This window comes from Lissotriton vulgaris, chromosome 2_2 (genome assembly GCF_964263255.1).
Source record: "Lissotriton vulgaris chromosome 2_2, aLisVul1.2, whole genome shotgun sequence".
NCBI lineage: Eukaryota > Metazoa > Chordata > Amphibia > Caudata > Salamandridae > Lissotriton > Lissotriton vulgaris.
In genome coordinates this window covers 334,566,172-334,591,390 of record NC_141688.1, presented here as the reverse complement: position 1 = coordinate 334,591,390, position 25,219 = coordinate 334,566,172, and the positions used below count along the sequence as shown (strand labels likewise).

General features: G+C 47.5%; 1 protein-coding gene across 7 annotated transcripts in view; it reads left to right on the top strand.

The window, feature by feature from the left end:
• Positions 1-25,219, top strand: part of LOC147729429 (zinc finger protein 212-like) — a 152,094-nt gene that overhangs the window by 74,377 nt on the left and 52,498 nt on the right. For all 7 annotated transcript variants that reach the window (XM_086959761.1, XM_086959763.1, XM_086959762.1 and 4 more), the window contains one exon: positions 23,690-23,782. In XM_086959761.1, coding sequence (XP_086815887.1) covers positions 23,690-23,782 — 93 coding nt within the window. The remainder of the gene's footprint in view (positions 1-23,689; positions 23,783-25,219) is intronic.

Genomic DNA, 25,219 nt, shown 5'->3' with positions numbered 1-25,219 from the left:
AGTTGATAGGCATGATGGCCTCCTGCATCTTCATTGTCCCTCACGCACGGTTGCATATGCGCCCGCTCCAGGAGTGCTTAGCAAATCAGTGGACACAGGCTCAGGGACAATTAACAGACCTAGTGTTGGTTACCAGTCGGGCATACAACTCTCTGCATTGGTGGACTCCACACAACCTTTGCAAGGGCCGACTGTTCCAGGAGCCAGTGCCACAAGTTATCCTGACAACGGACGCATCTCTCCAGGGATGGGGAGCACACCTGCTCACTTACACAGTGCAGGGACTATGGACGACGCAGCAACAGAAGATGCACATCAACTATCTAGAACTGATGGCGATCTTCATGGCACTCAAGTCCTTCATTGTACATCTGTGCAACAAAGTGGTGTTAGTCCGGACGGACAACATGACCGCGATGTACTACATCCAAAAACAGGGGGGCACCCACTCACCACAGCTGTCTCACCTGGCTCAGAGCATGTGGAAGTGGGCCATTCAGAGGAACATCTTCCTCATGGCAGAACACCTCCCGGGGAAGGACAATCAGATGGCGGATCTGCTCAGCAGATACAGTCATCAAATGCACGAGTGGGAGATACATCCATCGGTACTCCAGCCGTACTTCCAAAGGTGGGGGCGTCCAGACATAGACCTGTTCGCCACAAGGGAGAATGCAAAATGCCAAAGCTTCGCCGCCAGGTTCCCACACCCCCAATCGCAGGGCAATGCGATATGGATGAACTGGTCAGGCAAATTTGCTTACGCTTTTCCCCCGACACCCCTGATACCACTGGTGGCGAGGAAACTACGGCAACACTCCATGACACTCATCCTAGTTGCTCCAACGTGGGCGCGCCAAGCATGGTACACCACGTTCCTCGAACTCTCAGTGGTCCCGCATCAAAGACTGCGCCTCACGCCCAGACTTCTGACGCAGAACCATGGAGAAATTCAGCATCCAGATCCGCAACAGCTCAACCTAGCGATCTGGCTCCTGAAGTCTTAGAGTTTGGGTACCTAAACCTACCTCCTGAATGCATGAACATCATCAAGGAGGCGAGGAAGCCGTCAACCAGAGCATGCTATGCCGCAAAATGGAAGCGTTTTGTCATTTACTGTGCAGACAATGACATAAACCCGCTAGATGCATCTATCCCTAACATCATTTGCTATCTGTTACACCTTTATAAGTGCAAACTAGCGTTCACTTCTATTCGGATACATCTATCCGCCATCGCAGCTTACCTTCAAAATAGGCAGCATCTCTCAGTCTTCAGGGTGCCTGCCATTAAAGCGTTTCTTGAAGGCCTGAAACGAGTCATTCCCCCAAGAACACCGCCAGCTCCCGTGTGGAACCTCAATGTGGTCCTCACCAGACTGATGGGACCACCGTTTGAGCCAATGCACTCGTGCGAACTGCAATTCCTAACGTGGAAAGTTGCTTTCCTAATTGCCATTACGTCACTAAGACGCGTAAGTGAGTTGCAAGCACTCACGATACAAGAGCCATTCATCCAGATTCATCCAAATAGGGTAGTACTACGTACTAACCCCAAATTCCTTCCAAAGGTGGTGTCACATTTTCATCTCAACCAAACTATCGATTTGCCTGCATTCTTCCAGAACCCACAAACGGTGGCGGAAAGGATGCTCCATACGTTAGACGTACGGAGGGCATTGATGTACTACATAGACAGGACACAACACTTTAGGAAGACAAAACAACTCTTTGTTGCCTTCTCACCACAACACAAAGGCAACCCAATTTCCAAAGCAGGAATAGCCAGATGGATTGTTAAGTGCATTCAAATCTGTTATCATAAAGCCAAGCGCACTTTAACAATACCCCCAAAGGCACACTCCACACGCAAGTTGGGGGCATCCATGGCTTTCCTTGGAAACATTCCTCTAGAGGACATTTGCAGAGCAGCCACGTGGGTTACACCACATACCTTTACAAAACACTACTGTGTTGATGTACATTCCAAACAGCAAGCGGCTGTAGGGCAGGCTGTTCTCAAGACACTTTTTCAGGTTTCTGCAGCTGGCACGGGCAACCGCCGCTGATGGAGGGACTGCTATGTATTCTATGCAAAGATATGAATTTAGCAGCCCACATGCCTCGAACTGAATATGCTACTTACCAGTATGCATCTGTTCTTGGCATGTAGGGCTGCTAACATTCATATCGCCCACCCTCCTCCCCGGTGCCTGTCGCAGCTGCAGATATACTATTGTATTCAATCATTAGCATGGACATCCTTTACACTTTTCACTCCATCCTTTGCCACAATGGCGAAAAACAATCTGGGGATGGAGCCGATGCCCATGCGCACTGTAGTCCAGGGGAGGAGCCACCCATCTCAGGATACTTCGAAGACTCTTCCAGGACAACAATGTGCGATCATCCGGACCCAACACTAGGTGGCGATCTAATGCAAAGATATGAATGTTAGCAGCCCTACATGCCAAGAACAGATGCATACTGGTAAGTAGCATATTCATTATGAAACGAGCACTGGCATAGCCAATAGGTCTCACCTTTGGGACCTTATAAGTATTGAACCATGCAGCACATTTCCCCCACAGGCAAGCTCACACGCTCTCAACATCTTTGGATAGCCGTACAAGTGATTTTTCTTTTTTTCAAGTCGACATTAAACAAGAAATGTTAAAAGGTTAAACTATTGCCACAGAACACATTTGAACACTGTCTGACCCTCTCAAGGACACACTCTGCACAAATAGCAGTGCAAACTATCATACCAGGGGTAAGGGGAGCGCCGGCCATAACTGGCACGGCAGATCGAGCTTAAAGCCCCATAAACAGCCTTTCACCCAGTCTTGTATTCACAAACACTAAGACCTCAACAGCATGTGCATAGCTTTCATAAAATGTGTGTTTCAACTATGTATGTATGTGGTGAATAAATTTATGGTATGTCTTGCTCAAACCTAGTCAAAATGCACTGGAGCTCTGCACAGGGGGAAAAACAAGCATAAAGTCAACATGCGAAAGAAGTAGCTGGGTCGTTGACAATGAATGCATTGTGATATGCTATTCTTTACATTCTGAATACTGGGTAGAAGTTTAACACATTGTTAGAATTGGGGGTCTCTGGTTGGCACAGGTATACACTTGTGACAAGCAGGGACCCTCTCCTCTAGTCAGGGTAAGGGACTTACTCTTAGAAAATAACCCCTGCTCACCCTCTAGGCGGCGTGGCGCGAGCAGACAAGGCTAATCCCCAGAGTACATACGGTTAAGCATTTGTAATAACACACACAATAAACTATTAACCCACCACATAGGGACACAAGACTGTTGTTTGTAAAAAATATACTCTTTATATAAAAACTCTCAAGCAGGCTTTGGAATACAGACTTAGTATAAAAAAATTGTTCCAGTTACTCTTAAGAATGCCACAGTTCTTCAATATCATGTATAGTACCTAAAACAGTTTGAATGCTCTCGAACCGGCTTCACAGTATTCAAAATTGGCTCCACAATAATCAAGGCAATGTATACAGCGTGTTGACTCCTTTCGTTCCAGCTTGTGCGCTTCGTAGCGCTTTGGTACGTCTCGCACTGTCAATGCAGGAAGGGCCCCGCTAAGCCTCACGCGTCTCGCGTACGGCGCGGTTGAGGCATACGAGGCATAGGGCGGCTGAGCAACTCGTACTGCGGCAGTGAGACAGGCTGGAAGAGTCTCACGCGTACGGTGCGCACAGCGTTGGGGCAAAAGCTTTCACTGTGGGTGCGCCCCTCACGGACTCCTCAGTCCATAGCGCAGCGCACAGTCAATCCTCCCACGTCGCAGTGTCTTCCCGGGGGCGATGCGAGCTATGGCTCGAGGCTCCAGTAGGCGCGGTGCTCCTCGGTTAACGATGCGTTGTGGGGGCAGACGGACCTGCAGCGTACGCTTCTACCCTGGTGGGGGAGCGGCTGCAGGTGGTGCGGGCGGGAGTACGGGTCACAGACACAGGACATACTTACTCGCCGGACGCTCCGCAGCTGTTCACTTAACAGCAGCGGGGTGCTCTCTTCAACGCGATCACAGCGGAAAGGTCAAGGCAGGGCAGGGGTCCGTCTTTACTTTACTAGCTGCGGCTCGGGGCCAGAAGCTCGTGGCACTCGGACCGGAAGGGTCCTCTTTACTATGCGAGTGACGGCTCGGTCTTGCCCACAGTTTACGGTGCTCCGACCAGCGGGGCTGGACTCTACTTTGTTCCTGCGGCACGGCCAAACTGAAGTCACGTTGCTCCGGGGACCGGGGTGCACTGCTTCACAGAATGTGCGTCGAGGATTCCTCACACACTCCGCTTCCCTGGATCAGCGCTGTAGGGTCAGACCACACGAACAGCAGCTCTTCCTGAAGGGGGGGTTAGCTCCCAATGTTCCTGGGGCGCAGTTCAGGGGGCAAGTTCACCAGCAAGACCTTGGGGATTGTCAAGATGCACAAGTTGAATTCAAAAGTCTTTCAGTCTTTTCTTCCTCTCTCCTTCTTGCAGCAAGGCACCCACCACAGGCCAGTCTCTCAGGCTAGAGACAGTAGTCCTCCATGCAGCTTTCCCGGGTCCTTCTCTTCGGGCAGAGTTTCTTCTTGGCGTCAACAGGATCTGATTTCTAAGGAGCAGGGCTCCTACTTTTATACACCATTTCTTTTGTTCTCGCAGGCCAGAGGGGCTTTTTCCTAATCCAGTCAGTCTCTGAGCACTTTGTTTTTCAGGCCCTAGCTTCTTCTTTCAGTGTGCAGGGCAGGGACATCAGACGGTCCGCAGGAGGTGGAGCCAGCATTGTGATGACAAGTACAGTCAGGAGCACTCTGTTGACAGTCTTCCCTCTTCCTGGACCAGGTGCAGGGCAGAGTCATCAGTCGCTCCCCAGGGGGCGGAGCCAGCATTGTGGTGGCAGAGCACAGCCCTATTCAGAATCAAGGGGCACTCCCCCCCACCCATCCTGGTATAATCTCTCTATTCACCACCTGTCAACCCCAGCCTGTCCCCTGGAATTCCCCAGCCCTGTCGCACACAGAAACCAGATAGCAGATACACATCCTAGCAGAGGCGGGCTGAAATAGTTAGGCAAGCAAATACTAACTTTCTAAAAGTAATATTTGCAAACACAGGATATTAAAATAAACTTTACTAAAAGAAGTATTTTATTATTCTGAGTTCAGGCATACTAAACTTTACTTTCTACCATGTTCCCTGAGCCTGCTGGGAATATAGAGTGTAATAATTCCAGCAGCCCATTCTGGCCTATGAGAACAGGTAGCCTTACAATAGTGAAAAACGAATTTGGCTGTAATTCACTATTAGGACATGCCACACACATCAGGGCTTGTCCTACCTTACACTTACAATGCACCCTGCCCTGGGCCCTACCATAGGGGTGACTAATATGAAGTTAAGGGAAGGTTCAGAGGCTGGCAAGTGTGTGCACTTGCTCAGCCAGCATGACAGTACCAGACTGCACGCAGGTTCTGCAATGGCAGACCCTAGACACATTTTAAAAGGCTGCTTCTGTGGGTGGCGCAACCAGTGCTGCAAGCCCACCAGCAGCATTTGTATTTACAAGCCCTGGCACTCCTGGTGCACTTTACTGGGGACTGACAGTAAATCAAATAAGCCAATCATGGAAATCAATCACATATACACTTTTCAGTAGGGAGAGCATATGCACTTTAGCACTGGTCAGCAGTGGTAAAGGGCCCAGAGTCGTTAAACCAACAAAAACATGTCAGAGAGAATATTGGAGGAAGGCAAAAAGTTCAGGGATGGCCCTGCAGAGAGGGCCAAGTCCAACACACATTTGTAACAATGGATTTTTATCAATTTAATAAGAGGGAGCATCACATAAGATATCAAAATCAAGAATCCTGCTGGAATATTGGTCTGCAGAATAACCCGATTTTGTTAATTTGATAACTGAATCTTCGTGATCGAGCGAGCACTCGAAACATAATAAGTCTAGAGTGCATCAGCTTCTAGGTGCTGCACATAAGCAGGGCCGGCCACTGAGGACAGTGGAGTTAAATAGCCTGTTATAGGTGTACCTTGTCCAACAAGTTTCAGGGTATAGCAGGGACTTCTCTGGTCATTAATGTTCCGCTCTTATAGCTCCGTGAGAAATGCACTTACATCAAAGAGCTGCACATTCCATGCAAGGCATACATTTAGAACCTTGCAGTTTTTTTCTCAACATTTCATTATATACATGCTGCTAAAATGTATTCATTTGGGTAGCTATAAACACTTACCACTCACTACAATGCCTTCACTTTTTAAGAGATGCCAGTGCTGTGAGAATGCAAAGGAGTAAATTGAGCCTTCACTAAAAGATGCGGATATAGCTGGTGTCTTTTGACATAGATCTGCTCCCAGTCGAGCCGGACAGAGGGAGCTGCTGATTGCCCTTTCGGCGCGTCAGGCAGTGCTGCTATGAAAAGCTAGGGTTTCCTTTGGTGGCCTGAGGTTTTGTAGCATGCGTCCCAGTGTTTGTACCCTGCACCAGGACACAGTAAGATGATATTTGGATCGACTCAGTTACAAATACGCCCACTTCAGCCTGTGAGTAAGTGTACAAGCTAGGATCCCCACTTTCCGAATTTTCCTAGATAGTAAAGTTTTTTTAACTATTGCCTCTCGTCCCGCTATTCAAGGATCCGCTGAGCGTTCAGGGTTCAGTGTTGAGCATGCTCATGTTTTTTCCACCCAATCTTTGCTGCCACCTTTAATAAAGAAGTGCCAATTACTCTTGCTACAGTTCTTTTTTTTTACGTAGGTATTGTAGCTTCAAAAGCAACACTAACCATCCGCTGAGTAGCCACACCATCAGTTACAACCAGCCAAGCAATGCCGCGCCCGCTGCCAGCACCAATTACCCATGCGCAACAGGATAAACAGGACTAGTAAGAATGCCAGGACGTGGTCTCCGGCATCACAATCTAGGTTTAATAACGTATTTATACCAGGTGCTAATGTCCCATGCAATTGGGGTGTTTTACACCTATTTACCGCCTGGATCCAAATGCTCCGAGACCACTTGCCCAACATAAGAAGGTTTTATAACATCAGTACCATTTGTTTACCCTAAACAAACAAGTTGTGGTCGGAGTGCCCACACGCTGGACTTTCACGAAGCCTTCGAGTATGTACTGTAACATACTCCTGTGACAGACTGCATCCGGCCGAATCCCAACGAGCCATGGAAACAACCACCAAAGAACTTCCTTCCCCTAGGATATGGTGCGGTCAGTACCGGTGACGCAGTCCTTGTAGATGATTCTGGTTGCGGGAGGAGTAGGGGCGTCTCGGGGTATGGACGGGGTAAGGGCTTGCAAAGGGAATAGCATGCTAGAAGGAAGAAAGGAGCGAAAAGCAGCGCTTTTTTTTTTTATTTGAAAGCGGTGCCGTTTAGAAATGAAGGACGTCACATGGCCATGATGTGTAATAAGCGGAAGCGTGTTAGGGGAAGGCACAGGGAGATCAAGGGAACTGGGTGTAGAAGCTGGCGAGGATAGGGCAGAAAAAAAGGTAGTGCACTAACACCAAACATATTGCCGCTAGTGAAAGGTTCCATGTGGCATGGGTAGTCACCAGGCCGGTAGCAGAACAGACACACGGCGGGACAAATGTCCACTGTTCACTAATGAAAGCAATGGAATTTGTAAAGCCAGACCAAGCAACCAGTCAAAAAGCAGTGGGCGTGTTCAAAGACCACAGAGGGATTACAGCATGCCTCACAGAGCAGCGCATGCACGCGGCCTCTAGACTTGACCTAAAAAGGACAGTTTCAGATGCTCTAAGGAATGTCGTCCTCGGAGAGCTCCCTGCATCGTCCCTAACTGGGCATGTCTCTGGACCAAAGACACAGCCCAGGTACCTCCATGCAGGAGTAGGGAGGCAACGCTGTAACTTTCAAGGTCGTGGAGATGGAGGAGGACCAGCAGTTCACCCGTTGCATCCTGCGGACACTGCATTATAGGAGAAGGTGTCCGGCTCTCTCTGAGAAACGTGAAGTTCTGCAGCCGCAATAAATGCAGTTATGATGTGCTTCTCCTTTGGCCAGGACTGGGCACTGGCTGAAGCATTTTAGTCTTGGCCACTCCTTCTCTTTGTAGCAGTCCACACAGCCGCATTAGTAGGAAATTTGTAGTCTCCCTCCTTCTATTCTGAACAATGAATATGGGCCGGAGTCCCTCAATAGTAACATACAAGCGTTCCTCCTCTGGTCCATTATTCCCCTGAATGCAGGTGACCAAAGCACCTTGAAGTCAAAGATAACTTGGATACATAATGCAGTGACCATGTATGTCCAGGAACACTGGCAGTTGATCTCAGGCCACTGATAATTGACATCAAAAGCCACGTATGTATGTATGGAAGGGATATTTCCATAGCATGAAACTAGCCAGAAGGCAAGGTAGAGCTCTGCAGGGTCAAAGACAAGCACTCAACAAGGAAAAGGAGTTCATGCAAATGTGATGCATCCTACTTCAAGGAGGTGTGTCTTCAACTCTTTCCCAAATTGGAGCCGTGTTGGGGCGGTCCTGATGGGAAAAGGCCAGCTGTCTTATTTTCTTCTTGGGTGTTGCTTGAAACCGCATACGCACTGTAGCTTGCAAGACGTTTTGTTTGTGTACAGCGGGCTCAGAGCCCACCCACTGCTTACCATTGGTTCCCTTTATTCTTACTTTCATTTGCTTGCGTCTGCAGTTTTCACTTCCGTTTCTTCCGTTTGTCAATCCTCCGGCGCATGGATGCATTACTTTTGTGCTTCCAGGGCTCCCTTTGCAAGTGCTACTTGCTTCTACTTGACTGAAGTGCATGTGTTTTACATCAGTCTTCCTTGTTACTCCTTCCTCTCTGCTGCATTTGTGTTGCTTTTGCCCTACCCGTTTGCTTCTCCTCCATGTGATGCCTTTTTTTGTCCATGTAGTTCTCTCGGCCCAGTGCCAGGCTGCACTCTATCTCTCTTTCAACTGTTTCATCCCCAACCCACCCCCACCCTGTCTTACTTCCCCACACCCTTTGTGTTTCTACCCACATCCACCCCATCCCTGTTGATTCCTACCTGCACCCACTGTGTTGTTTTGCCCCTCATCCTGCTCCCCTCTTCCCTTCCCCATGTTGCTTTGTCTCCCCTCTTAGTTGCTTCCCCCCACCTTGCTTCAAGCATGCAACTACAAAACGACAGCTAGTCGCAGCATGGGGATGTTTTTATATCTTGTTTTTTGAGAACCATGCTGAGTAGCATGGCAGTGGGTTCTAAAGGTGAGACCAAATGGCTTTTGCAAATGCTTTTTTTTCCAGTAAGTGTGCATCCTGATGATGTCCTGACTGCAGGTGTGCCAAGAACCACCAGAGCTGGTGAGCTTATCGGGCATGATAAGTGGGGTTGCTGGCCTCGACGGCTTAAATAATGTACCTAGGTTTGAAAATGAGGCGATCTGGTGAGCGGAGCCGGTGGAGCTCTTCGCTTGAAGTCTTTATGGCCGCAATCGTCGGCAGCAGCTTCAACGCCATGATTCTGACATTCAGTCATGACTGAGCTATGATTTTCCTCTTAGTGAAGCCTCATTTTACACAGGGCAGATGTTTATTGGGCTTCTTGTTCTTGTTTGATCTTTTTTGCTGTTAATCTGCTAGACACCGATAGGCCAACACTTTGCACATACAAGGCCTCCGGGGATGGGCCAATTATTGATAATAAATTAGTTTCTGCAGCATTGATTAAGTGCCCAGATAGCTGAGCGTGATCATACTCTGCTGACCCTGGATCTCCAGCTCCTGCTTCCGCGATCACCTTACGGAGGGGTCTCCTCAGGCCTAGCGTTGGGCCTCCCACTCATGATTGAACCTCCCATCGCGTGGCAGAGTTGGATCCAGGTCGCCTGACTGCCGTGGTGGTAGTGGAGGCTCGACCTGTTCTCATGGAAACCTTTGCTACAAACAGGGAGGATTCCCTGGTCTTGTATGGATTCTTATTACCCGGTCGTCCTCTCCTCTGTGAGGTGGTTGACTCTTTTTGTGCCTTAGCACAGAGGCCGCTCTGCAAGGTAACACAGACTTTACCCCGTAATCTGGATGAGGTTTATCCGAAGCACTGCAGATATAGAAGGGTGGTAAGAACGGCTAAGTGGGAGCACAATAGGCGGGGCTAGGAGGCACCAGCAGAGCAGCATGCTGGTGGGTAGTGGTAAGAACAGCAGGGCTGATACTAGTGTGCTGATCTCTGAGGTCAAAGGAAAGCAAGCCAAATCAGCCACCGCCAAGCCAACTCAAAGGGATCAGTATCGCTCTAAAATGAAGATAAATACAACATTCTCGCTCCGGAGCTCAAGTGCTTATGACATCATGAAGTGGAGACGGACTCAAAGGCGCACACAGACATACAAAAGCAGACATGCAACCATGTACTGCTCCAGTTATGGGGGGGTTCATGTATGTTTTACAAAGTAATGAAAGGGACCACCCTGGGTACAGGTAAACCAATTAATAATGTAATCGAAGTGCAGATTCTGCTGCCACCATCTGCCAATCTCTCCATCGCCTTTATGCTGTGTTATTTAAGGCATTCTTTGAATTGCAGAGAGCCTACAGTGAGCCTAAATATGTTTAGTTCATGAAAAAAATGTGTTCAACAGGCGCGAGGGCACCGCGCTGTCAACGCTCTGCAAAGGCGTTTGTTCCTGGTGTAACATCACTCTCGAGGATGTCCAGTCATGGGTGTTGCTCCTATATGAAGGTCCTTGTGTGTCTTTCATTGATGGGGCACTGAGGGTTCCTGCAGTTCCCTCCCTCCCTTGCTGTCTCACCTACATCAAGGTAGATGCACCCATATGTCTTGGTGAGCATTAGGAACAGGGCACAAAGATAGGGATACCACCACTGTTTAGCATATCACCTCTTTTAGCTGCCATACCATAATGTGATATCAGCACATCACAATTTTTGGCTACCATACCACAGAGTACGATATTAGTACATCACCTCTTTTAGCTCCCATACCACAGTGTACGATATTAGCACATCACCTCTTTTAGCTCCCATACCACATAGTACGATATTAGCACATCACCGCTTTTAGCTCCCATACCATAGAGTACGATATTAGCATATCACCTCTTTTAGCTCCCATACCACAGAGTACGATATTAGCACATCACCTCTTTTAGCTCCCATACCACATAGTACGATATTAGTACATCACCTATTTTAGCTCCCATACCACATAGTACGATATTAGCACATCACCGCTTTTAGCTCCCATACCATAGAGTACGATATTAGCACATCACCTTTTTTAGCTCCCATACCACATAGTACGATAATAGTACATCACCTCTTTTAGCTCCCATACCACATAGTACGATATTAGTACATCACCTCTTTTAGCTCCCATACCACATAGTACGATATTAGCACATCAACGCTTTTAGCTCCCATACCACAGAATATGATGTTAGCACATCACCGCCTTTAGCTACCATACCACATAGTAGGATATTAGCACAACACTGCTTTTAGCTCCCATACCACATAGTACGATATTAGCACATCGACGCTTTTAGCTCCCATACCACAGAGTACAATATTAGCACATCACCGCCTTTAGCTACCATACCACATAGTAGGATATTAGCACAACACTTCTTTTAGCTACCATACCACAGAGTGAGATATTAGCATATCACTGCTTTTAGCTCCCATACCACAGAGTACAATATTAGCACATCACCGCTTTTAGCTCCCATACCACATAGTATGATATTAGCACATCACCGCTTTTAGCTCCCATACCACAGAGTACAATATTAGCACATCACCGCTTTTAGCTCCCATACCACAGAGTCCGATATTAGCACATCACCGCTTTTAGCTCCCATACCACAGAGTACGATATTAGCACATCACCGCTTTTAGCTCCCATACCACAGAGTACAATATTAGCACATCACCGCTTTTAGCTCCCATACCACAGAGTACGATATTAGCACATCACCGCTTTTAGCTCCCATACCACAGAGTACAATATTAGCACATCACCGCCTTTAGCTACCATACCACAGAGTAAGATATTAGCATATCACCGCTTTTAGCTCCCATACCACAGAGTACGATATTAGCACATCACCGCTTTTAGCTCCCATACCACAGAGTACAATATTAGCACATCACCGCTTTTAGCTCCCATACCACATAGTATGATATTAGCACAACACTGCTTTTAGCTACCATACCACAGAGTACGATATTAGCACATCACCGCTTTTAGCTACCGTACCACAGAGTGAGATATTAGCACAACACCGCTATTAGCTCCCATTCCACATAGTGCGATATTAGCACATCACCGCTTTTAGCTACTGTACCACAGAGTGAGATATTAGAACACTGCTTTTAGCTCCCATACCACAGAGTAAGATATTAGCATATCTCCGCGTTTAGCTCCCATACCACATAGTGCGATATTAGCACATCGCTGCTTTTAGCTCCCATACCACAGAGTACGATATTAGCACATCACCGCTTTTAGCTCCCATACCACATAGTACGATATTAGCACATCACCCCTTTTAGCTCCCATACCACATAGTATGATATTAGCACATCACCACTTTTAGCTCCCATACCACATAGTATAATATTAGCACATCACCGCTATTAGCTCCCATACCACATAGTACGATATTAGTACATCACCGCTTTAAGCTCCCATACTACATAGTACGATATTAGCACATCACCGCTTTTAGCCATTGTACCACATAGTAGGATATTAGCACATCACCGCTTTTAGCTCCCAAACCACAAAGTACTATATTAGCACTTCTCCAGTTTTAGGGGTGTCTTTCATAGATTCACATGCTTGAATATTCCCCGTCATCGAAGTGGGAGTCCCACGGTACATAAAATAGTAGTAAAATATATATATATATGTATATATATGTATATATATATATCAACAAGGTTCCCAAAAGCAATTGGAATGCACACCACAGCAGCTTGTTGTACAGAACTTTATTTAGGAGGATGCTCAGCTTGACGGGCACAGTCTTTCTTACGCCGACCGGTTTCGGAGCCTCCTGCTCCTTCTTCATGGGCGTGTTACCTTGAAAGTCAACAGCTTACAAACAACACCACTGCACGTATACATCACCTTCCGATCATTACGGCTTTAATTGGTCATGTGTTCTCCCTTTGGTGGGTTGCATGCCGGTATTCGTAGTGCGTCTGTTGTTAAAACCCTCCTGTGGGTGCTGCATTGTTTCAATTGTTTAGGCAATTATTTCAATACCTCTGGTGGGCTCCGTGCCCAGCGTGCTGAGCTGATTATCTTGGCTGTCGTGCTGCTGTCGGGTCGAAAATTGCCGCCCACGCAGTCTCATCTATCGTTTGATGGCGGTGCAGTTCCTCGCTGTTTTGGGGCCGCGAAAAATATCAACAAGGTTCCCAAAAGGAATTGGAACGCACACCACGGCAGCTTGTTGCACAGAACTTTATTTAGGAGGATGCTCAGCTTGACGGGCACAGTCTTTCTTACGCCGACCGGTTTCGGAGCCTCCTGCTCCTTCTTCATGGGCGTGTTACCTTGAAAGTCAACAGCTTACAAACCACACCACTGCACGTTTACATCACCTTCCGATCATTACGGCTTTAATTGGTCATGTGTTCTCCCTTTGGTGGGTTGCATGCCGGTATTCGTAGTGCGTCTGTTGTTAAAACCCTCCTGTGGGTGCTGCATTGTTTCAATTGTTTAGGCAATTATTTCAATACCTCTGGTGGGCTCCGTGCCCAGCGCGCTGAGCTGATTATCTTGGCTGTCGTGCTGCTGTCGGGTCGATAATTGCCGCCCACTCAGTCACATCTATCATTTGATGGCGGTGCAGTTCCTTGCGGTTTTGGGGCCGCGAAAAATATCAACAAGGTTCCCAAAAGGAATTGGAACGCACACCACGGCAGCTTGTTGCACAGAACTTTATTTAGGAGGATGCTCAGCTTGACGGGCACAGTCTTTCTTACGCCGACCGGTTTCGGAGCCTCCTGCTCCTTCTTCATGGGCGTGTTACCTTGAAAGTCAACAGCTTACAAACCACACCACTGCACGTATACATCACCTTCCGATCATTACGGCTTTAATTGGTCATGTGTTCTCCCTTTGGTGGGTTGCATGCCTCTATTCGTAGTGTGTCTATTGTTAAAACCCTCCGGTGGGTGCTGCATTGTTTCAATTGTTTAGGCAATGATTTCAATCCCTCTGGTGGGCGCCGTGCCCAGCGCGCTGAGCTGATTATCTTGGCTGTCGTGCTGCTGTTGGGTCGAAAATTGCCGCCCACGCAGTCTCATCTATCGTTTGATGGCGGTGCAGTACTTCGCGGGATTGGGGCCGCGAAAAATATCAACAAGGGTCCTCCTAAATAAAGTTCTGTGCAACAAGCTGCCGTGGTGTGCGTTCCGATTCCTTTTGGGAACCTTGTTGATATATATAAAACACAGCACTGAGACCGCCCTCATCGCAGCAACAGACGACATTCGAACTCTACTGGACAATGGAGACACAGTCGCCCTCATCCTCCTCGACCTCTCTGCAGCCTTCGACACAGTCTGCCACAGCACCCTTTTACAACGCCTCAGAAACATCGGAATACAAGGAAAAGCACTTGAATGGATCACCTCGTTCCTCACCGGAAGAACCCAGAGAGTCCGCCTTCCACCATTCAAGTCCGAGGCCACTGAAGTCATCTGTGGCGTACCACAAGGATCCTCACTCAGTCCCACCCTCTTCAACGTATACATGAGCCCCCTTGCGGCCATCGCTCGCCAACACAATCTCAACATCATCTCCTACGCGGATGACACTCAACTGATCCTTTCTCTCACCAATGACCCCAGCACCGCCAAAACCAACCTACACGAAGGAATGAAAGAAGTTGCCGAATGGATGAAACACAGCCGTCTGAAGCTGAACTCAGATAAAACAGAAGTCCTCATCTTAGGTACATCCCCCTCTGCATGGGACGACTCTTGGTGGCCAGAAGCCCTTGGAAAAGCACCCATCCCGACAGACCACGCACGGAACCTAGGCGTTATCCTGGATTCTTCACTCTCAATGAACAGACAAGTCAGTGCCGTATCTTCATCCTGCTTCAACATTCTTCGCATGCTCAAAAAAACATTTCGCTGGATCCCCACCGAAACCAGAAAAACAGTCACCCATGCTCTGGTCACGAGCCGACTGGACTACGGAAACACCCTCTACGCAGGTACTACCGCTAAAATCCAGAAGAAACTCCAACGAATCCAAAACGCCTCAGCCAGGATCATACTAGACATCCCGCGTAACGAACACATCTCTGGCCACCTGAAAGACCTCCACTGGCTGCCCGTCGATAAGAGGATCACTTTCCGACTGCTGACCCACGCACACAAATCACTCTACGACATCGGACCAGAATGCCTCAACTCTCGACTGTCCTTCTACACCCCCTCCCGCCAACTACGCTCTTCCAGCCAAGCCCTCGCCACTGTACCACGCATCAACAAGACCACTATGGGAGGAAGATCCTTCTCATACCTGGCAGCTAAAACATGGAACTCACTCCCCACTTACCTTCGCCTTACCCAGAACCACCTAGCATTCAGAAAGCAACTTAAAACGTGGATATTTGACAAGTAATCCTCCTCCCTTCCCTAAGCGCCTTGAGACCCTCTGGGTATGTAGTGCGCTATATAAATTCCTTGACTTGACTTGACTTGACATATATATATATATATATATCAGCAGAAACTCCACAAAATCACCTCCAATCCAGCAGGACCGGCGAAGCAGGAGACAGACCACAGCTTTTTCCAGGTAGGTATTTATTTTATCGATTTTTCATAACCAACCAACCATATACACAAATAGAAAATTATATAATTATGCATATACATAAGAAATGTAATACATATAAAATATATATATACGTAAAGTTAAAAAGTACCATAGAACTGAAAGAAGGCCCATAGAGGCCTTAAAGGGAGAATTCACTTTAGTAACATATCATAGTCATTATAATAGTCCACATTCCAGCCAGTCAGGCAACAGCACCCTCTAGAACCTCCTCCTCAGAAGCTCAAGCCCTCAGATTTTCTACCGCACGTCGTTTGAAGGGAGTCTCCCTGAGCTCTGCTCAGTTTCTTCAACTCTTTTGCTAATTTTGTCTTTTAAAATGTCTACACCTAAAAAATCTTTATTTAGACCTTGTTCATCCTGTGGAAAGCTTTGCCTTTTTCATGAAGATCCTCACAGTAAGTGTATTTACTGTCTTTATCCGGACCATGAAGTTAAGATCTGCAAGTTCTGTAGGGGCAAGCGTGTCTTCTTTCCATTCTAAGGCCTCTCTCAAGCGTGGGTCAGAGACTGAGATTCCATCTCCTTTTCTGAGAGAAAGAAGCTTGTCGACGCTTCTAGATCTGTCTCCCCACGGGATTTGCAAGCTTCCACGCCTACGGGACCTGGTTCTCTGGCGTCGCAATCCCAAGCTGTGCCCTCGTCATCCAAGCCGAGCTCCAGCTCGTCGACGGGACCGTCGATGCGTCCGTCGATGACTACGAGTTCCGCCAACGTCGACGACGACATGTTCAATGTCTACGAAGACTACGACGACGACGTCTACCTCGTCGTCGACGCTCCCAGAGGTGAGGCCTATTTCTTCTATTCTTAAAATATCGTCCACGGCCGTTAAACCTGCCTCGTCGACGCTTATGGTGAAGCATTCATCGTCAAAGCCCCCGTCGACGCGTCCTTCGTCGACAGCCTCTTCTTCGTCGACGACCACATCCACGGCCAAGACCTCGTCGACAGCCAAGACCTCGTCGACGGCCAAGACCTCGTCGATGGCCAAGACCTCGTCGATGGCCAAGACCTCGTCGATGGCCAAGACCTCGTCGATGGCCAAGACCTCGTCGACGACAAAGACATCGTCGACGGTTACGTTGACGCAAGATCCTCGTTGACGGTGCCGTCTACGCCGACGATTCCTCCTGTGTCGACGACTTCATCTTCGTCAACAGCTCCGTCGACGGCACACAAATCTATGTCACTGATATCACCGTCGACGGCTCCATTGCCATCTACATTGGTTTCCACTGATAACTTGTCGATTGGACCGTCGACGACGCAGCATTAACTCGCTACAGCCACAACTTTCACGGTGGTTACAGCTTCAGTGGTGAAACGACCAGTTCCTTTGAGTCCTATGACTGAAACTCTGCCAACGCAATTATTTGAGTCTGCAGAAGACGACTCTGATAATGGCTCCTATGTCAATGACGTTTTTCGTGCTGCAAACAGTCCATCTGAACTCAATATAAAGTGCCAGGAAGAAGATGAGGAGTATGAAGAGGCAGGATGCGCTCTATTTCCTGTCCAGGAAGCTCAGTTTCAGGCACCACATGAAGAACGAATGACTCAAATACCGTCTTCTTTGGTGACCAATCTGCAGAATATGATGGACGATTACAATCGCAGGTTCCCTCCATCTGCGCCTAATTCACCAACTACTCAACCTGCGGCGCCAACATCTATGCATACAGAGATGCCGCAGTCGCCGGTCCATCCGCAGCCAGATACTGATGAAGACGCGGATGTCAATCAAGACACTGATCAAGATGTAGATGACGTCCTCGCGGATTGGGATGATTATAGAGCCCAAACGCCATCTACCCCACCTACATCGCCTTTGCCTTCCCCGCTGGTGGACATTGGAAAATTTCATAACTTGATGGTGCGTGCTGCCAAACGTTTCCATTTAAACCTTAGAGATGCAGCAAACGGACTGCTTCCTCTATGATTTCAAGGATCAGCCTCTTAAACAAACTCATACCATCCCAATCATTGAATTTATATGGCAGGAAGGCCTTAAACTCATGGCACGACCAAACTCCATCCCAGCTGTGTTACCACATCTGGACAAAAAGTACAAGGCGCCTGCAGACTCTCCAGTATGCCTTGTTTATCACCCCAAGGCGGACTCTTTTGTAACGCAGGCTGCCCAGAAACGTTCAAGGAATCCGGCCACTCCTCTAACCTCCCCTCCAGACCAAGAGGGATGCCGGTTGGACTCTATTGGTAAGAAGTTTACCACCATGGCTGCCACAACGGTTAGAGCGGCGAACTCCCTGGCTATCCTCGGGAGATATGACCGCCAAATGTGGTCTGAGATAGCAGCCTTGATTAGCCAGCTATCAGATTCCGTCCGAACCGAGGCCCAGACGATTGTCCAGGAAGGAGAAAAAATCTTGGCAGAGATTATAGATTGCGCTGTTGACATCTCTTCAACAGGGTTCAGACAGCTTGCTGGAGCCGCTATTTTGCGACGCCAGGGCTGGCTCAAATCAACAGCTTTTCGGCCCGAGGTACAAGCGAGAATTCTTGACTTGCCATATGATGGTGATTCACTTTTTGGCGAGCATGTTGACGACGCTCTCAAATCCATTAAAAAGGACACAGACACTGCTTGTTCCTTAGGAAGCCTCCAGTACAGGAAACAGCCTTTTCGAGGTGCACGTGGCAGAGGCGGCTCTTCAAATTTTCGTGGCTCCTCCCAGTACTGCTCCTATAGCGACAACAAGCAAAGGTACGGCTACCAATCTCAAAATCGCCAGACTGATTCAAGACCTTATCGGAGAAAAAATAATTACAGAGGGGGAAACACCTCCAGAAAGCAGTGATTTCCCTAACAAGTGTTCTCCGACTCTGAAAATTGTAGGTCGAATCTCCCAGAACTACTCCAACTGGTCTCATATCACCTCGGATCGTTGGGTCCTGGATGTCATCTCAAAAGGACATGTTCTCGAGATTACAAAATTTCCACCAACCCGTCCACCTTCAGGTCCCCCACCACCTCATTTAAAAGATCTGTTGGCTCAAGTCTTTCTCATGACACAAAAAGGGGCTGTCGAAGTGGTCCCTCGAGCACAACAGGGCAGGGGCTTTTATTCCCGCTTCTTTTTAATCAAGAAGAAATCGGGAGTATGGCGCCCCATTCTGGACTTACGAGCCCTCACAAACATTCAGAATATTGACCCTACTAGAAATCTTGCAATACCTCAATCCCGGAGAGTTCCTCTCCACTATCGACCTCCAAGATGCATATTTTCATGTGCCAATACATCACAAACTCAGGAAATATCTTCGCTTCACTGTCAGATCGAAGCACTTCCAGTTCAAGGGGTTGCCTTTCGGCCTTCGATCAGCGCCGAGAGTCTTCACGAAAATCATGGCTCCGGTCGCAGCTTTCCTTCGCCTGCAGGGCGTTCAATTTTACCCTTATCTAGACGATTGTCTAATAAAAGCTCAGACACGTCAAAAAGCACAACAGCATACTCAAACCTGTCTCTCACTTTTTCACACCTTAGGCCTTTCTGTGAATCAGGAAAAGTCTCATCTTCGCCCATCACAACAGAGAATCTTTCTAGGAGCTGTAATCTATTCTCGTCTGGCACAGGTGTTTGTGTCCCAGGAGCGAACACTTCGCATACTCTAGATGGTCGCTTTTCTAAAATCAAAAAAGTCAGTTTCTGTCCGGATCTTGAAATCTTTCCTGGGCATGGCCTCCTCTTGCATACATCTGATCCCACACTGCAGACATCACATGAGAGTCATACAGGAGGAGTTGGACAAACAGTGGAGACAAATTTCAGGGTCGTTCAACGACAAACTCTGCCTGACCCCCCGCATTCAAACAGCTTTGGAATGGTGGGCTCACCTTCCGAATATCGCCGCTGGGCGGCACTTCCAGGAAACCGCTCCTACACTCATCCTCACAACGGATGCTTCCTTGGAAGGTTGGGGGGCACACCTCGATGACATGTCAGTCAAGGGAAAGTGGACGGCTGCTCAACGCAGATGGCATATAAATCGTCTAGAACTCTTAGCCATCTTCCTTGCTCTGAAATCTTTCCGGATGCTGATACAAGGCCACTCGCTGCTGGTGCGGACAGACAACACCACCAGCATGCACTACCTCAACAAACAGGGAGGTACGAGGTCTCTTCCGCTTTCCAAACAGGCGCAAGAAATCTGGAATTGGGCGATTCAACACCAAGTTCACCTGACTGCAGTTCACGTGACAGGCGTCTCCAACACTCTTGCCGACTGTCTCAGCAGATCTCTGGCGGACATTCACGAGTGGGAACTCTACCAACCCACTCTGGAGTACATCTTTCGCCAGTGGGGCCATCCACAGATAGATCTGTTTGCGGCTCCAACCAACCGCAAATGCCTACGCTTTGCAAGTCGGCATCCCCACAGAGAATCGAGCGGGAATACGTTTTCTATCAATTGGTCGAGCGAATTCGTCTACGCTTTTCCCCCGCTCCCTCTTGTTCCGTGCCTGCTGCACAGGATGAAGCTCCAACCGTGCCACGTCATTCTGATTGCGCCCAGGTGGCCACTTTGCCCGTGGTTCTCGGACTTCCTCCTGTTGTCTCAGTGCGATCCGATACCTCTACGCCCTCTGCCTCACCTGCTCACCATGCACAAGGGGCAGATTTGCCATCCGGATCTGGCTTATCTCCAACTGCATGCTTGGAACCTGAACACAATGAGTTCGCAAGTCTGAATATCACTCCGGAGTGCAGGAAGGTTCTGGCTCATGCACGTGCTCCTTCCACCATCAAAACTTATCAATTGAAATGGCCCCTTTCTGCCCCAGGCAACGCTGGGACGGGTATATATATACCCGTCCCAGCGTTGCCTGGGGCAGAAAGGGGCTGGGGACAGTATACCCGCTCCCGCCCGACCCCCTCCCGTCCCGACTCCCTCCCGCCCCCACTCCTCCCGCCTGCCCCTCTGTACACACCCGCATGTGAATCTATGAAAGACACCAATACTGGAGAACCACAGTTTACAGGTAAGTAACTAATGTTCATCACCGCTTTTAGCTCCCATACCACAGAGTGAGATATTAGCACATCACCGCTTTTAGCTCCCATACCACAGAGTACGATATTAGCACAACACTGCTTTTCGCTACCGTACCACAGAGTGAGATATTAACACAACACATCTTTTAGCTACCGTACCACAATGAGATATTAGCACGTCACCGCTTTTAGCTCCCATACCACAGAGTGCGATGTTAGCACATCTCCGCTTTTAGCTACCGTACCACAGAGTAAGATATTAGCACATCTCCGCTTTTAGCTACCATACCACAGAGTGAGATATTACCACATCTCCGCTTTTAGCTACCATACCATAGAGTACGATATTAGCACATCACCGCTTTTAGCTCCCGTACCACAGAGTGCGATGTTAGCACATCTCCGCTTTTAGCTACCGTACCACAGAGTAAGATATTAGCACATCTCCGCTTTTAGCTACCGTACCATAGATTGCAATACTAGTGAGTGTTGTACAAGCACACAAGGGAGCAAAGCTTTAATCCAGGACCTGGTTGTATTTTTGTGTGTCTGGCATTTGAGAAATGCCAAGACTTGAGCCCTTGAATATTGATCATTGAAAGGTTTTCCTGTTGAATCTAAACAGATAGTTTGGAAGGACATTGCCGGATTTGAATTACAATGAAGGGGTTTTAAGAGTATTAGTGTTTTGCTCATTCTGTAAATCTGCCCACAAGCCTTTCCCATCTTTGTTTTTTGTGGATTATAATTTAGCTCTATTTAGATTTGGCCAACTTGATGAAGCTTGATGCATTACAACAGATGGAGGTCACGGTGTATAACTACGCCAATGACCTCCAGCTTGTCTTTAATCTTTCCTCCTCATCCGTTGGTATCCGCAGTTTCCAATCAGTCATGCTGTTTATCTGGGATTGGATGAACCGTAACCAACTCAAACTCAACCCGGATAAGACTGAGCTAGTTTTGACAGGTGGCAGCGGCAGCCCCTGGTCCCCCTCTTTCTGGCCCTCCTCTCTCGGTCCCCCTCCCTCCCCCTCAGTATCAGTCAAAACACTAGGTATTACATTAAACCAACATCTCACACTTCACTCCCAGATTAGTTCTGTTGTTTCCTCTTGTTTCTTTATCCTTCGCACTGTCCGGAAGATCTCTAGGTTTTTTTCTCTCCCGGCCCTTAAACTGATCCTTATGGCAATGGTTTTATCACGGCTGGACTACGGGAACATCGTGTATAACGGTGTTCCCGCTTATGCCCTTCAACGCCTCCAGCTAGTGCAGAATCAGGCCGCCCGCTTGATCTATGGCCTACCCAAATTCCACCATGCCACCCCTTTACTTAAAGCACTACACTGGCTACCTATTAAAGAGCGGGCTCTCTTTAAGATGGGCTGTATGACTTTTCAAGCCCGCGCAGGGACGGCTCCTGCCTTCATCTCCTCTGCAATCCAGGCCTATCATCCTACCAGAGAGCTGCGCTCCTCTTCTAAATGCCTTCTCTCAGTTCCTCGCTTTAAGAAACGCAGAATGGGAGGCTCGAAATTTTCTGTCCTGGCCCCTTTATTTTGGAATACACTTCTGTTCGCCATGAGATCGGCTACCTCCTACATGGAGTTTCGTAGAGCCCTCAAAACTTTCCTTTTTCGGGAAGCCTTTCTGCCCTAGGCACCCGCCCTCCTGCCCTTTGTATTAGTATCCATCAGCGCCAAGAAACCGCATGGTATACGTGCGCTCTATGAATTCTTTTAAATTAAATTAAGCTCTTTGGCCTTAGTCATAGTTTGGCAGATGGCGTACTCCATTAAAACATAAAGGATATCTCGTCCGTCATCTTATAAGTGCCCTACTCTATATCGTGCTTATAACGCATAGGATTCTGCTATATCGGTATTAAAAGCCTTTCTATGATTTCTTTATAGTCGGCGACTGTGACACACCCAACCGTGGATTGTAGAAAACAAGAAAAAAAGACGCCAAAACTAGACTGTAATATCTTATTACAGTTGAGTTCTGATATCACAATGCCTGCTGCCAGCAGCTGAGGTGAAAGGCAGATCAGGCTACAGAGCATAATTAAAGCAGCTGTTTAATCAGTGAAAACAAAACATTGCTTTTCTTTCGTCACCGCTGTTTCCTAGTTGTATAACGACAATCTCAAATGAGGGAATTTATGGCAATATGTTTCCGTTTGTACGGTCCTCAGGTTTTTATAGAAAAGTTGGAAACTTTCCCTATATTTCTACCTTGTGTAGTTTTTTATTACTGTATTAAATTGATTCTAATATATTTTTAATAAGTATCTAACAACTTTGAATGTGTCTAATTTTGCATAAAAGATTGTATGAGTCTATTTTTATTCTTCTTTGCAAATCTGCTCTCTCATATAAAAGAGCTGTGCACCGAGGATTTAAGGGGTTTGAGTGAAAAGTGATGGTTTGAGCTTGTGTAATAAGGAATAAAGCATCCCCGCCACACATAATGAGGATACTGCGCGTCACCTAGGAGTGCCCTCTGCCTCATTCCTCTATATGGGTCATGGAACTCCTTGCTAACGTGCAATATCCTTATAATGTACAGCAGGGGGTACTTTATCCCATATAATACTGTAGGTGGGATATGGTCCACATTTGTGATGGAGTATCCTGTCTTCCAAACTCTAAATAAAGCTGTTAGTGCGTCCAAATCTGCATGAGGCTAACCCATTTAATGCAGTGTCATGTTGGAATTACATTGAAAATGTGATTTATAATACCAAATTTGTATTCCTTGCAGCAGTGTTTGCATTTCACAATACTGATGTCGAGCGACAGCTGAAGGATTATTACTGCCCACAGAGAGAAGAAAACAGCATCTGCCCCTATTCAGGTAAGTTACAAACAGTACAATATCCCTAAATTACAAAGAGGGCGCAGTGAGGTAAGGCCTCTCAGAGGTTAAGCATCTCCGCAGGCTTTTAGAGATGGGACAGTCGTACCTTGAATGGTTTGCAATGTCTAGAAATGTCCTGGAAGCTTGTGGGTTTTAACTCCTCTAGATTAATGATAAGTAGCTTCTAAGATGTTCAGCCCTAACTTCCTAAAAATGTCATGGAAAGGGAAAGAAGTGGACGAGAAAAGGTGAGGGAAGGAAAAGATGTATAATTAGTCTCAGGCTCACATCAGAGTTTATAAGTAGCTGACAGTGTGTGGACGCTACCAGTACTTTCATTCTGCAGAACAGGTGTTCTTAGTTCAGCAGATCCACAAGTTGACTGGTATTAACCCAACTTGCAGGAATGTAAATTCTCTCTTTTTAGGCTCCACACATTTTCTTTTAGCCTCTGTTTCTCTCTGTGGCGGCCTCTAACTCTGATATCTTTCCCCCAAAACTCGTAAATGGTGGAAGAAGGGAGTTCACTCCCATTGGAAGACTTGACGTGTTCTGCATCTCCAGTATTAGCAGCTACTCCTTGACCAGGGGCTACCACCTCACTGTTTGCTCTGCATATTTTGAGTTATCCCATAATTTGGATAAACCTCTTACAGCAGCATGTGAGACATTCATTACCCACTGGATTGTCTGCCTAGCCCCTTGGACTTCCTGTGTGTAAACAGGCAGTATCTCGCTTTAGCGTATCTATAGGCTGATAGCCGCCGTCCACGAGTGATCCACTGATATTATTTGTTTTTCTTCGCCCTCCATCACACTTGTTTGCCCCTCGCTACTGATGGCCTACCAGCCTGAAGGGTCTCCTGATCCCTTCCGAAGCACCCACTACACGTGGGTGGTGATGGGCGCTCAGAAGTCCCCAACTCTCATTCAAGGAGCATTACCAAGCAGAACAAAATAGGGTCAAGGAGATTGAGATTTAACAGAGGGGAAGAGAAGCAACAAAATACAAAGTGTTCAGTTAAATAAATCTAATAAAAAACAGACAAGCCAGGAGTGGCATTAATATGTCTAAAGCTGGTTTGATGCACAATGAGAAGACGAGAAAGAACAGAACAGAGCTCATGTGCGTCCTCCAGTGATTTGTAAAACCAAGAAAAATTGGTAATTTGTCTCTGCAGCATTAACAATCACAAGATCAGCTGATATCTGTGGTTTCCATGTAAGATAAGGTGGATTTGTAGAGCATGAGCTTGTGGCACGTGGTGACACACACCATCAAAAGATCAGCTGATATCTGTGGTTTCCATCACTTATCCAGGGTTCATATAGTAATCTAATGGGGCCAACCATGGCTGGATTGTGCAGTAACACCAAGTCACTCTTACAGTAACGTGTATGATTCCGTGAGGAGACTGCCTGGACGTGGATTCT